At 57.3% G+C, this 12,043-nt stretch overlaps 2 protein-coding genes across 3 annotated transcripts; one reads left to right on the top strand and one right to left on the bottom strand.

Annotated features, from left to right (window-relative positions):
• Positions 1 to 1,983: 1,983 nt before the first annotated feature.
• On the top strand, positions 1,984 to 5,391 carry TMEM101 (transmembrane protein 101). Its single transcript, XM_037135190.2, has 4 exons — positions 1,984 to 2,156; positions 2,457 to 2,637; positions 3,433 to 3,579; positions 4,331 to 5,391. The coding sequence occupies exons 1-4, from the start codon at positions 2,020 to 2,022 to the stop codon at positions 4,637 to 4,639; spliced, it is 774 nt and encodes a 257-aa protein (XP_036991085.2). The 5' UTR covers positions 1,984 to 2,019; the 3' UTR covers positions 4,640 to 5,391.
• Positions 5,392 to 6,590: 1,199 nt separating this feature from the next.
• NAGS (N-acetylglutamate synthase) lies at positions 6,591 to 11,989 on the bottom strand. Of its 2 annotated transcripts, XM_053661315.1 has the most exons (8): positions 11,835 to 11,989; positions 10,459 to 11,163; positions 9,642 to 9,916; positions 9,325 to 9,538; positions 8,913 to 9,093; positions 8,187 to 8,358; positions 7,909 to 8,091; positions 6,591 to 7,220 (listed from the first exon to the last, which is right to left on the bottom strand). In XM_053661315.1, exons 2-8 carry the CDS (start codon positions 10,885 to 10,887, stop codon positions 7,067 to 7,069), a joined length of 1,608 nt encoding a protein of 535 aa, XP_053517290.1. In that variant the 5' UTR covers positions 10,888 to 11,163; positions 11,835 to 11,989; the 3' UTR covers positions 6,591 to 7,066. The 2 variants fall into 2 exon arrangements, with proteins under 2 accessions (XP_053517290.1, XP_036991084.2); XM_037135189.2 differs by lacking the exon at positions 11,835 to 11,989 and having other exon boundaries at positions 10,459 to 11,425.
• Between the last annotated feature and the right edge of the window lie 54 nt (positions 11,990 to 12,043).

The raw sequence follows: 12,043 nt of genomic DNA, 5'->3' as shown, positions 1-12,043 counted from the left end.
TCTCGCTGGCTTGGAACCAGTTGTAGCAAGTTGGGTATGTGGGCCTGGCCACTGTGCCAAGCCTGGCAAGCTGGAAGCCAAAACCTTGCTGTGCTGCAGGTGCTGGGCCTACTCTCTTGTAGGCAACAGGCTGCAGCACCCTTGAGTTCAAGGTGATGGTAGGCATCTGGGCAGTGGGCACGCAACTGCTGCTGGCCAGTAACCTATGGGTATGCGACTGTGACCTGCAGCGGGCCTTTGGTAAGCTGATTGGCATTTGCATGTAGCCAACCTGGGCAGCTTGACTTGTGTTGAACTTGGAAGGCTGGTGGGGGCAGTGCTGAGCAGTATGGGGCCGGGCTCTGGCCAAGACGGCTACTGTGATGGGTATCACGGGTACCCTGCTGGTCACCGTGACTGTAGCTGCGGTCACGGCCGAGTAAAAGTGTAGGTGGTGTCCCCAGAGGAGCTGGGGAGCCCTCTGGAGAGGTAAGGGGGTGTTGCAGACGGAATTTGATGCAGCCGGATTAGGGAGAGCAGAAGGAGCGGTGGGAGAGGAAAATGGGTGTTCCTCACGAGTCTTAAGGACTCAGTTGTCTGCCCACTCAGGGGTAGGAGGAGCGGTGGTGGTGTGAGGGACAAATGGCTGTGTCCACCTCAGGTGCTCGTAGTCTTAACTTCAGTACTGGAAGATTAATTTGTGTTGTAGGATGGTGGATGGGGTGCAGGAAGATGGGTGGGAGCAGCTTTGCAGTGGCAGTCCCAGAATGCCCAGAACTTTTACCCAATTTTTAATTCACGAACAATTACTAAGTACTACAATGAATAAGACATAGTCGAAGCACCTTTTATTTGCATATCCAGCACATGTTTCCTGACCACATTGTGTATACCAGGCTCTGGGGATACAGTAGTAAACAAACCAGACACTCCTTGGCCTGGAGCTCACAATCTAGTGTTACTCTAGTCATTAACAGAAGAATCACAAATATATAAATATGCCAGTGTGATTAGGGATTCAAAGGAAAGGTGCCTGATAGTTACAAAAACAAAGTGGAGCTGAAGTTTGTTTACACAATGGAATACTACTTAGCAGAAAGAAAGAAAGGATCTCCTACCCTTTGCAGCAGCATGAATGGAACTGGACCGTTATGTTGAGTGAAATAAACCAGGTGGCGAAAGACAAATACTGTGTGATCTCACCTATAAGTGGAACCTAGTGAACAAAACAAATGAGCAAAATAGAACCAGAAGCGTGGAAACATGGAACACACTGACAGGAACCAGTGGGAATGGGGAGGATGAGAGAAAAGGAAGGGAATGAATGGCCTAGTTAAAGAACAAGTATGAATAACCCTTGGACATGGCAACAGGGTGGGGATTGACGGGCGGGGTAGGGGAGAACAACGGAAAATTCAGACAACTGAAATATAACAATAAAAAATAAGGGAGCTGAGCACAAGAGAGGGGGCTCAGTTGGAAACCTGCTGCAGTTAAACACAAAAGATGGTAGCTGGTGCTAGAGTGGGACTATGGGAGCTGAAGAAAATGGGCTGAGATGCCCCACATGTCCACACCAGATCTCCCTTATAAGGGACTTAGGAAAGGCAGGCCAAGACCAGGGTTCTCTAAGGTGACTTAGGAGGACCCCCTTTGAACTTAAAAACAGAAGCAGAGGATTTCCTCTGGCTTGAGTGTGTACGCACACACTATGTGCTAGAACCAACACTGTCACATTTAAACCTCACAACAACCCTCAGGTAAATGTCACTTGCGTTTCACAGATGAATTTTGGAAAGTATAGGCAGCATGCTCAAAGTAACGGTTAGAGTTAGGGTTGGGGCCCCAGTCTAGCTGCATTCAAAGACTAGTTTGTTACATTGCATCAAGTTCACCTAAAGTCCAGAACTGAAGAACGAGAGCGTTGTTTCCTGACGGAAAGGGTAAGAGGCAAACTCCCTGAGACCGGAAGTTACGTTTGGCAACCCTGCTCCGCCTCTCTGCCCGGTTTGAGGCTACAGCGGACTGCCCTTCCCTAAAATGGCGTCGAAGGTGGGTTCGCGACGGTGGATACTGCAACTGCTCATGCAGTTGGGCTCGGTGTTGCTCACTCGCTGCCCCTTCTGGGGCTGCTTCAGCCAACTCATGCTGTACGCCGAGAGGGCCGAGGCGCGCCGGTAAGCGGGCCCTTGCAGTGGGAGATGGCGCGGCGTGTCCCAGGAACGGGGGTGCGGTGAGGTGGGGAAGGTGAGGGGGCCCAGAAGTTGCGTCCCTTGGTCTGGGAGGAATTGGGATCTCGGAGTTGTTAGGGTGCCTGGCCCAGAGCAAGTTGGGCTTACAGCATAGTGCCGGGGGACCTGGCTGTGAGAGGGGGCTCTGGTTTGGAGGAGCAGTGGAGCTGGCGGGACTCAGGGGGTCTCAGCGCTCTTCTTTCCACTTCATTCTGTCCCTGTTGCTTACCCCTTTCTGGTTTGCAGGAAGCCCGACATCCCAGTGCCCTACTTGTACTTCGACATGGGGGCAGCTGTGCTGTGCGCTAGTTTCATGTCCTTCGGAGTGAAGCGGCGCTGGTTCGCTCTGGGAGCCGCACTCCAGTTAGCCATTAGCACCTACGCCGCCTACATCGGGGGCTACGTACACTACGGGGACTGGCTGAAGGTGAGCTCCTCGGCCCTGGGCAGGACTTGTCTAGGGTGTTGGGGAGCCCAAGGCGTGTGGAGATTCTTGCAGACCGCACAAATAGAAGGACCTTAGAGACCACACAAGTCTTCCTTTCAGACTGTGGAAACTGAGGTCCAGATATGGGAAAGAGACTTACCCAAAGTCACGCCACAGCATTACAGGTGGAACCAGCACTCAGGTCACCTGAGTTCTAGAACCCTTTCAACCATTAGTTTAGTAATCTCAGGCTCAGGGCAAAATGAACCTTGGAGAGTGCCTGGTCCAACGATCTGATTTTATGAAATTTAAGTAATCCCAGTGCGTCATTTAAGCCTGTATGTGACAAACCTGTGCCAGACATTGTGGGCTTGGAGATGGGCCTGGACAAAGGCACTGTCCTTGAAGGAATGGGCCATCTGTCCAGTAGGGGTGGCAGAGGTGTGAGCAGCTACAGGACAGTGAGGTCAATGGGTTTTTATGGAACAGACTGTGTTGTAGAGCAGGAAGAATATTGGAATTCCAGTCTGCAGGTCGGGGGTGGGAAGGAGACAGTGCTTGGCATCTGGGTTCTGCCACTTTCTGTAGGAACTTGGACAATTTTATTAACCCCTCTGGGCCACTTCTGATAAAAAGAATTGTCTGTTTCTGCTGTACCTGCCCACCACACCTGGAAAAGGTAAGAGGGTTTATCAGATGGAAGGGGATGTGTAGAGGACACTTCTGCGCTCTGGGCAGTCAGGAGATAAATGGCAGTAGCAGTTCCTAACGGGGGTCCCCCTTGTCTTGGCCTAGGTCCGTATGTACTCGCGCACAGTTGCCATCATCGGTGGCTTTCTTGTGCTGGCCAGCGGCGCTGGGGAGCTCTATCGTCGGAAACCGCGCAGCCGTTCCCTCCAGTCCACTGGCCAGGTCTTCCTGGGCATCTACCTCATTTGCGTGGTAGGTTGGGGCACTGTAGACTAAAGGCGCTTGACTGGGAGTGAAATGTGAGCCTGTGCCTGGCAGAACCCAGGGAGATGGGCAGAAGAAGGCATTGCATGTGGGTCCTGATGCCTGATCCTGGGACTTGCTGCTGCCGGCACTGGACCTCAAAGGCCCCGGAAGTACCTGAGTCCTGGCCAGTGTTCTTCCAATATTATTGCCACCAGTGGGAGAAAAGTTTGGACTTGCCACTCAATCCCAAGTGTGAGAGCCAGAACAGGATGGACCGTTCCTCCCATGGCTCTGGCTCCCAGAGGACTGGGAAAGGAGACAAAGGAGAGATTTGGTGGGGTTCAGGCCCCAGCTGTGACTCCACCAGTCAGAGCTGATGGGGCCTGCCTAGAGTAGCCAATTACGGTCCTCCCCGGTGCCCCTAGGGAAGGCCAGTCTGGATGGACAAGTGACCAGGCTACTTGGCCTGCTCTTAGTTACTGGGCACCATATTGCATGCAGAGCTCTGGATTCAGAGGTGAGATCCTCAGTATGACTGTGGAGACACACCTCCTATGTTCTGAGCTCCCAGGGAGAGGAGAGACATAGGCCCTAATTTCATGAAGCCCCCTAGTCTGAGGGGAAGACGCAGGCCTTACTTTCAGAGAGCCCCAAGTCTGAGGGGGGAGTCAGAAGCCCACCTTGCAGGGGCTGAGTTTCAGGTGCCATCCCGGGCGGGCTTCCGTCAGGCTCCTCTTACAAGATGGTGTGTCTCCAGGCCTACTCGCTGCAGTACAGCAAGGAGGACCGGCTGGCGTATCTGAACCATCTCCCAGGAGGGGAGCTCGTGATCCAGCTGTTCTTCGTGCTGTATGGCGTCCTGGCCCTGGCCTTCCTGTCCGGCTACTACGTGACCTTGGCTGCCCAGATCCTGGCTGTACTGCTGCCCCCGGTCACGCTGCTCATCGACGGCAATGTTGCCTACTGGCACCACACGCGGCGCGTTGAGTTCTGGAACCAGATGAAGCTCCTTGGGGAGAGTGTGGGGATCTTTGGGGCTGCTGTCATCCTGGCCACTGATGGCTGAGTCACACAGGGAGAGGCTGAAACGGGTGCGGGGAGCCACGGAGGGCCACCCTACCTTTGTGCTGGCCCGGTTATGTTTATTTATACTCTTTGGTTTGTTTGTTTTTTATCCTTCGCTCTGTGTATATGTGTACGTGTTGGCAATAGGCAGGTCTGTTCCCCAGTTCCTGGGCTCAGCCCTTGATGAGGGGAGCCCTGAGGATGATGCCTTACAGGGTGGTGGTGGTGTTTTGTTTTGTTTTGGTTCGTTTTGTTTTCCTGTTTGTTAGGAGGAGAGCTGCGGCTAGCTGCTCCCCTGGGTCTCATGCCTCAGAAAACAGAGTAAGGCGAGGCGAGGGTGGGGTACTGAGAGTGGGAGGCAGGGGAAGGAAGACTAAGAATCAGAAGGGAGCAGAAGTGAAAAATCCTGTTTGGAGCCGGGCAGACGCAGCCAGACTTTGCAGTGCTTTTTGGAGACCGAGAGCGAGCGTGCATGTTGACACAGGGATCAGGCCCAGGAGGAGCGGAGAGACTGGGCTCCACAGCAGTTACACGGGTTCTTAGGGTAGGCGAGGGGCAGAAATGGCACTCGCGGCCACCCGCCTTGAGAGCAGAGCAGGCCCCAGACTACTCAGGTGTGAGGGGCGGGGCAGGCAGGCCGGCTTCCCGCCTTCTGCCTTCTGTTGCCAGTTCCTTGGTCGGCCTGGTGGGAGTGAGTGCCCTCCCAAATACCAGACCACACAGTCTTCCAAAAATAAACATTTTATACAGACATTTGGCTTTGCTTCTCTGTTCTCTTCTCAGAGCACTTTGCCATTGGCTCGGATTGATCTTGTGTTTCTAGAAAGACCGTATCTGGTTAACCCCCACCAAGGTCCTCCTGTGATCTTTCCCCTGCTCTGAGAGTTCCCATAGTCCTTTGGCTCTCTTTTCAAGGATCTCCTGATCTTCCCTGTAGCACATTCTTGTGATCTCTCACCTCAGTCCCTCTTGTAGCTTATTTTTCCTCCCATTTGGTGTCAGTTTGTTTGTTTTTTTAAATATTTTATTTATTTATTTATCTTTAGAGGGGAAGGAGAGAGGGAGAGAAACATCAATGTATGGTTGCCTTTCATGCGTCCCCCTGCTGGGAACTGGCCTGCAGGGAACCAGCCTGCAACCCAGGCATGTGCCCTGACTGGGAGTCGAACCACGATCCTCTGGTTCGTAGGCCCGCGCTCAATCCACTGAGCTACACCAGCCAGGGCTGGTGTCAGTTGTTTTTGATGAAATCCTTGGTGAGGGCAAGTAGAGGGAGAGAACTAACACTGAGGATCCAAGGATTTTACAGTTTACAGATGAGAAACCGGAGACTTGGGGAAGGCAGCACCTTGCCTTGAGCCACAGGGCAGACCCAGCCAGAGAGCTGGACGCCAGGTCAGGTCTGTCTCATGCCCCTGCCCCGTGCGTCCTGAACACCACCCCTCTCCTGGGAGCAGACAGAGGCTGCTTCTGGGGTTCGGTTCCCTCCCAGCCCCTGGTGTGCTGTGGTGGCCTCTTAAATGAACTTCTCCCTACCAGTCCGTGCATCTCCTGGCAGGAAGTAGCCCCCACAGCCAGTGTGGGCCTGGCATGTGATGGGGGCAGAAATGTCCAGTGAGACCTCCAGCTTTGGGCTGCTGCCCCTCCGCTCCCCCCGAGATGGAGACACAACCTCCAGGGGCCCAAGGGGAAGGGGTCCAAGTCTGGGCCTGGTTCCAAGCCCTGCCTGAAAAGGAGCAGGGCTGCTGCCATTGGTCTGGCCCATGGAATGGAGGGTGTTTCCCGACTTAGGAGCAGGGGCGCCCTCCGGGGGCTGCACTGAGGGACGTGGTTGCAGGGTCCAGTCCATCGTTCGGCTCCTCTGTTCTCTCTGGGAACCCCCGGTTCTCCAGCCCTGGAGATCTTGCTCCCAAAGGGTGGCTGCTCATTTCCTTTCAAGTGTGAGCTAACTCTCAGACAACAATTCACATTTTAATCAAAGCCTCCTGAAAGGTTGGAAAACCCAAAGGAATTAAAATGAGTGGTGGAATATCAGGCAGATAGGGGTGATATTTGGGTCAAGCAAGCCTCAAAACACAGCACAGAGGCCACAGAAACTGACTTGTTCTTAAGGTTAGCCCTGAGCAGAAGAATCCTTGAAGGCAAGCCCTCCCCTGCCCCCTCCCCCAGATCCCTAGACTGAAAGTTGAAGGCCATCCGGTTGTGACTTTGGAGCAAGTGGGGGTCTTGGGTGGACCCTTCTCCTTCCCATGCTTGTCCCACTTTGCCCTCCACCCCTGGGCAGAGTAGAGTAGGGGCTGCTTCCTCCTCTGCGGAGCACTCAGACAGCAAACCAGGTCCAGCCTGCGGCTGCCTGGGGTCACTTCCAGCAGACGTGGCTTTTGGTCCACCCTGGCTGTCCCAGGGCCTGCAGGGCTGGTGGTGAGGGTCAGCTGCCTGGGTCGGAAGCCGGCTTGCAAAAGGAGTCTGGCAGCCCCTTGGCATGGTTGACCAGCTCATAGGAGTCTCGAATGTCAGCCAGGCCGAACCAGAAGAAGATCCAGTGCTTGTTGGAAAAGCTGCCGTCACTGTGCTTGAAGTACCTGGTGGTGGTGGCAGCTCTCAGTGCAAGGCCAGTGCTCCTCTCCCACCAGGTCATTTACTGAGGGGCTGCTGGGGGCTGGGGGCTGCTGTCGGATTTGATCCTCACAGCAGCACCTAAGGGCCCGGGGGTGGAATGCTTTCACAAAGAGGCAGCTAAGAAAGCCCAGAGCAGCCATGGTTAGAATGAGGAGACACCCCTTGCGCTCCATGCACCGCCTTGGCTTCGCAGCCAGGGAAGGGTTTCTTGTTCAACTCTTGGTGCCCACATAACAGGGCAGTGGGGGGAGAGGGGATAGTTGCTGATGGAAAGAGAGAACGGGGTTCTGCTGGAGAAGCAGTGAGCCTGAGGTCCGAGTCGGCAGTTGGGCCTGGCGTAGAGCCTGAACCATCAGGGTTTCTGGGAGCCCGAAAGGTGGCGGTGGGGAGGTGTCGCTTCAAGGCATCCGCCGCCGCGGGGCGAGGGCGGTGGAGTGTGTTCCATGTGGTCTGCCTCTGAGGAGATCTCAGACTGTGTGTGTGGTCCTGGAGACCTGGGGCCCCAGTGGGCAGGGTCTTTCCGTGAGGAAGGACAGCTAGTGAAAGGAGGGGACACCTAGCCTTCCTGGCTGGTGGATCCCTGGGGTGTGGCTGGCACAGGCTGGGGGTGGGGGGCGGTGCCCAGCCCGAGCAGGAAGGGGTAGGACCTACCAGGGATTGATGGGGTTAGTCACCCGGGAGCGCCAGAAAAGTGTCTGCAGGTCCCGCCGCAGACACTCCCACAGCATCTGGCCGGAGCCTTGACCCTGGCGGCTGGAGCTCACCACAAACTTGTCCAGATACGGGGTGCCCCCCAGTACGGGCTCTGTGGTCAGAATGGCGGCAGCGTTGTACCTGGTGCAGCGGGAAGAGTCAGGCTGGCATGTCTCCTTGGTCCTAGTGCCCTGCTCCGTCCTTTGGTCCCAGCCCCCTGGGGCCCCCAGGCTCACCTTTCAGAGACGTAGACAGAGTGTAGCCGTGGGCGCAGCGAGGCCAGGTAGTCGTCTCGGAGCTTCTTGCCGAAGCTGGTGTTGACCAGGTCCACCAGGCGGCCCTGGTCCAGGCTGTCCAGGCTGCTCACCCGCAGCATCCGCTCGCCATTCTTGAACAGGGTCCCGGACCCTGGGGGTGTGATGGGAGGGAAGGGGTGAGTTTCGTCTGAGAGCTAGGTCCCATCCTCTCCTTGTCTGGGTGGCCTGGTGGGGGTTCCAGACGGGATGGGGGCTGGTGGAACAATTACTCTCGTTGGGAGGTCTCCCCAGTGAAATGCTTTCTGTGGTCTGCGTAGATTTTGAGTGTGATTTTCACTCAGGGAGATGCATTTCCCGGGCGGTTTGTCCCTGAAGTTCAGCCCACCGCCTGTATTCCCACCTACTTCCCCTAGTCCCACCCCCACTTGCCCACATCTGCTAGTCTGGTCCATTCCACCTGGTTCCAGTCCCCCGAGCTCAGCCTCTATGCTCCCCCAAGTCACGCCCACCTGTCTAGTTCCATGCAAGTGGCCAATCAGTCTTGCGCACCTTGCTCACCTCTGCCAGGTTCAGCAAGAGCTGGCGGCCTCTGAGGTGCAGTCCCCCCAGGTCTTATCGGGGGAGGCCGCTTCTCCCGCTCACCCCACCCCAGTCAGCAGGTGCTCAGTCCCGGGAACCAGGCCCCGCCCACCCGCTGTCATTAACCTTTGTTGCTGAAGAGCTCGGTGAGCAGTGTGCTGGCAGCGGTGATGGCAGCCGAGGAATGGTGGGGCAGTCGGCTGAGCACGTCCACGATGAGCCGAATCTGCTGCTGTTCCTTGGTGCTCACCCACTTGGCACTGGTCACCAGGTCCAGGTCACCAGGCAGGTTCACATTACTTAGGACCTGCATCCAGGGCTTGAGAATGAGCCTCCAGCCCACAGCTGGCCTTGGACCACCCTACCCTGGGGACCCCTCCTTGCCTCCTCCCAGAGTCCTTGGCCAGAGGGGTCTCAGACCTGGGCACTGCCAGCCGAGTCCCTCTCTGACACCCCATTCTGGACCCGTGAGGCTGGAGAGGGGCTCACCCAAGCCAGGAGTTGTGAGGAGTGGGGCCCTAAGGGGGCGGGAACACACCTTGTGGCTGCTGTCGCGCAGGCCGCCCGTGTTGTTGAGGAAGATGATCTTGGTGGGCTGCAGCTCCTTGGCCAGCGCCGCGGTCACCTCCAGCGAGTCAAGGAGCACTGAGCGACGCGCAGTCGTTTCCCCAATGGGGCAAAGGATGGGGATGCTGCCCGACTCCAGGCACCACTGCAGCAGGTCGGTCTCCACGGAGACGATGCCCCCGTAGCTGTGGGCCAGACGCAGTGTTGGAGAGGGCCTCCCCCAGGCCCCCTGGCTGGGGCGGTACGGGCCGGTCCTCCGACTCTGCAGCAGGCAGGGCGGGCACTAACCTGGCATGGGGGGCTGGCTCAGCGGCGCTCAGCACCGACCCACCACCGAAAAAAGGCACAGCCGTGGCTGCGTTGCGCCGCAGCTCGTCCACCAGCACCTTGCAGTTCTGTGCAAGCTGTGCCTTGGCCTCCCAGAAGGAGAGGCAGCCCGAGGGCGCCGTCGGAGAGGGCAGCCCCAGGACCACCAAGGGCTTCATGTCCATGCGCTGCAGGAAGGCCAGGGCGAAGGCCAGGCTGGACACGCCCTGCTGGCACTTGAGCACCTCCTCCTCCACCTGCGCAGGAGCGGGAGTGTTCAGAAGGCGGGTGGTGGGTCCTGACTCCTGCTGCGCCCTCAGGGCCCTCTAGGTGCCCCCACGCTGCCTCGGAGCTGTCAGGCCCTGTTCTGGCCACCAGCGCCCACCTGCTCCGCCCTTTGCCCCGCGGGGTCTTGCCATCCCCTTATCTCACACTAGTGTTCCTCCCTCCGCTCCTCCCTGAGACCTTGGACTCTAGGACACTTTGCAGGGAGGGTGATGCAAGTGGCCCTTGTCCAGGTTCCTCATTTGTCATCTGAATGGTGCCCATGTCCGGTTCTCCCGAGCCTCACACTTGGCGGGCTAGTGTACCAGGCTCCGCGCTCAGGCTAGGTGCCAGACTTTTGGAAGAGCTCAAAGCCTCGCCCAGTCCCGGGTGCTCGTCGGTGTCCGGGATCCTTTCAGCCCCTTGCTGGCTGCACTGTGCGGCATCTGCTCCCGGTCCTGCCTGCCTGGCTATAAGTCGCCACACAACCCCCCACACCCTCGCTGTGACCCAGCAGGAGCTGGGATCCTCTCACCTCCATAACGGCAAAGGGCTTGTCCGCAGAGTGGTGGGGGGTCTGGAACTGCGTGAGCCAGTGGCGCGCCTCCCCAGGGCTGGCGCCGCACTGGTTCAGGAAGGCTTGGATGTCCCTCTGTACCAGCGAGCGGCCGCCTAGGGGCCCGGGAGGTTCGGGGGGCACCGGGGGCACAGGGGGTGTCGTCCACAATGGCTTGTTATCCGTAGGTGAGTGAGCATCGTCTTCAACATCCACGGCCTCTTCTACTGCTGACTGGGCGGGCGCCCAGGCCGTGCTGAGCCGGTGCCCCGGGCTGGCACCCCTCGCCGCCCACCGCCGCGCGCTGCCGCTCAGCCTTCTCCGAGCGACCCCAGTGCCTCCAGAACTACACAGCCTGCCCACCGCGGTGGTGGCCCGGAGGGTCCAGGCCAACTGCATCATTGCCATGACAACCAAACCAGCTCTCCCCACCACGAGTGACGAGTGACCGCCTGTCCAGAGCTCTGGGGCCCTCTTAACCTGCCGCAGGACGGGGCTGGCTTGTGGCGTGGGGGGGGGGCTCCGCGGTTGGCTCTGGGTGCATGTGGAGAAGTTCAGACTATGGTTCAGACCATGGTTCAGGAGGCGGGGCCCACGGGATCCCCCGCCCCCCGGTGGGGGAGTCGGAACTCTTCCTTTAGCGAGGGTCACGTGGCCGAGATCAAGGATGACGGCTTCTTTAATCTGCTGCTAAGGCGGGTTGCAGAAAGGGCTCAGCAGACCCAGGGGTGACTTTGGGTAATTAAAGGGGAGTCTGACTAAAGCAGGAGGAGAGAGCAGGTGGCGTTTACCCCCGACCCCCACCTCGGATTGAGGGAGGGGACTGAAAGGGGGACTGAAAGGAAGGGGGGAGGGGGGAGAGCGGAGGAGGGGGGAAGAGTGGCAGCCCTGCGGGAGGGCGGGGCACCTCTGCCCTGGGGTCCCAGCTCAGACAAGGTTGGGGTCCCGAAGTTGCTAGGGTTGCCAGGCTTCTGGCCCTGAGTACTGCCTTGAAGAAGGATGTCATATCCTTAAATTACCCCTTATTAGGGTTAAACATTTTCTTTTTTTAGAGAGAGGGGAAGGGAGGGGAAAAGAGAGGGAGAGAAACGTCAATGTGTGGTTGCCTCTCACGTGGCCCCCACTGGGGACCTGGCCAGCAACCCAAGCATGTGCCCTGATCGGAAATCGAACTGGTTTGCAGCCCATGCTCAATCCACTGAGCTGCACCTGCTGAAGCTACATTAAACATTTTCTTTAGATTTATCCATATCAGGACTGCAACTAGAAGGGCAGGGGCATGGACCACAAACAGAAGAAAGCCTTAAGATTAAAGCACAGAACAACGGTATTAAATTCCAGCTGGACGGGGTTACCTGCTCTGTTGGTAACACAGGCTGGGTATTATTATTATCCCCAGTTTACGGATGAGGAACCTGAGGCACAGACGTACGTAAGGGCCCAGGTCACTCTGCTCGGAACCGGTGGAGTTGGTCTTGGACGCACAGCAGTTCCGCTCCAGATCCATGCTCTGAAGCAAGAATCTAAAAGGGTTTGCAGACTGTCACGGGATGTGATTCGTCGT

The sequence above is a fragment of the Artibeus jamaicensis genome, unplaced genomic scaffold, assembly GCF_021234435.1.
Source record: "Artibeus jamaicensis isolate MK-2021 breed Jamaican fruit bat unplaced genomic scaffold, CSHL_Jam_final contig_2259, whole genome shotgun sequence".
Classification (NCBI taxonomy): domain Eukaryota; kingdom Metazoa; phylum Chordata; class Mammalia; order Chiroptera; family Phyllostomidae; genus Artibeus; species Artibeus jamaicensis.
This window is presented reverse-complemented; position numbering and strand designations above follow the sequence as displayed.

Coding starts and splice junctions, on each gene's coding strand:
- NAGS (XM_053661315.1), bottom strand. CDS start 10,887: ATGGCAATGATGCAGTTGGCCTGGACCCTCCGGGCCACCACCGCGGTG. Junction 9,094..9,324: donor TGCGCGACAGCAGCCACAAG/GTGTGTTCCCGC, acceptor CCCTGGATGCAG/GTCCTAAGTAATGTGAACCT. Junction 8,092..8,186: donor TCTGTCTACGTCTCTGAAAG/GTGAGCCTGGGG, acceptor CCGCTGCACCAG/GTACAACGCTGCCGCCATTC.
- TMEM101 (XM_037135190.2), top strand. CDS start 2,020: ATGGCGTCGAAGGTGGGTTCGCGACGGTGGATACTGCAACTGCTCATG. Junction 2,157..2,456: donor GAGAGGGCCGAGGCGCGCCG/GTAAGCGGGCCC, acceptor TCTGGTTTGCAG/GAAGCCCGACATCCCAGTGC. Junction 2,638..3,432: donor ACTACGGGGACTGGCTGAAG/GTGAGCTCCTCG, acceptor GTCTTGGCCTAG/GTCCGTATGTACTCGCGCAC.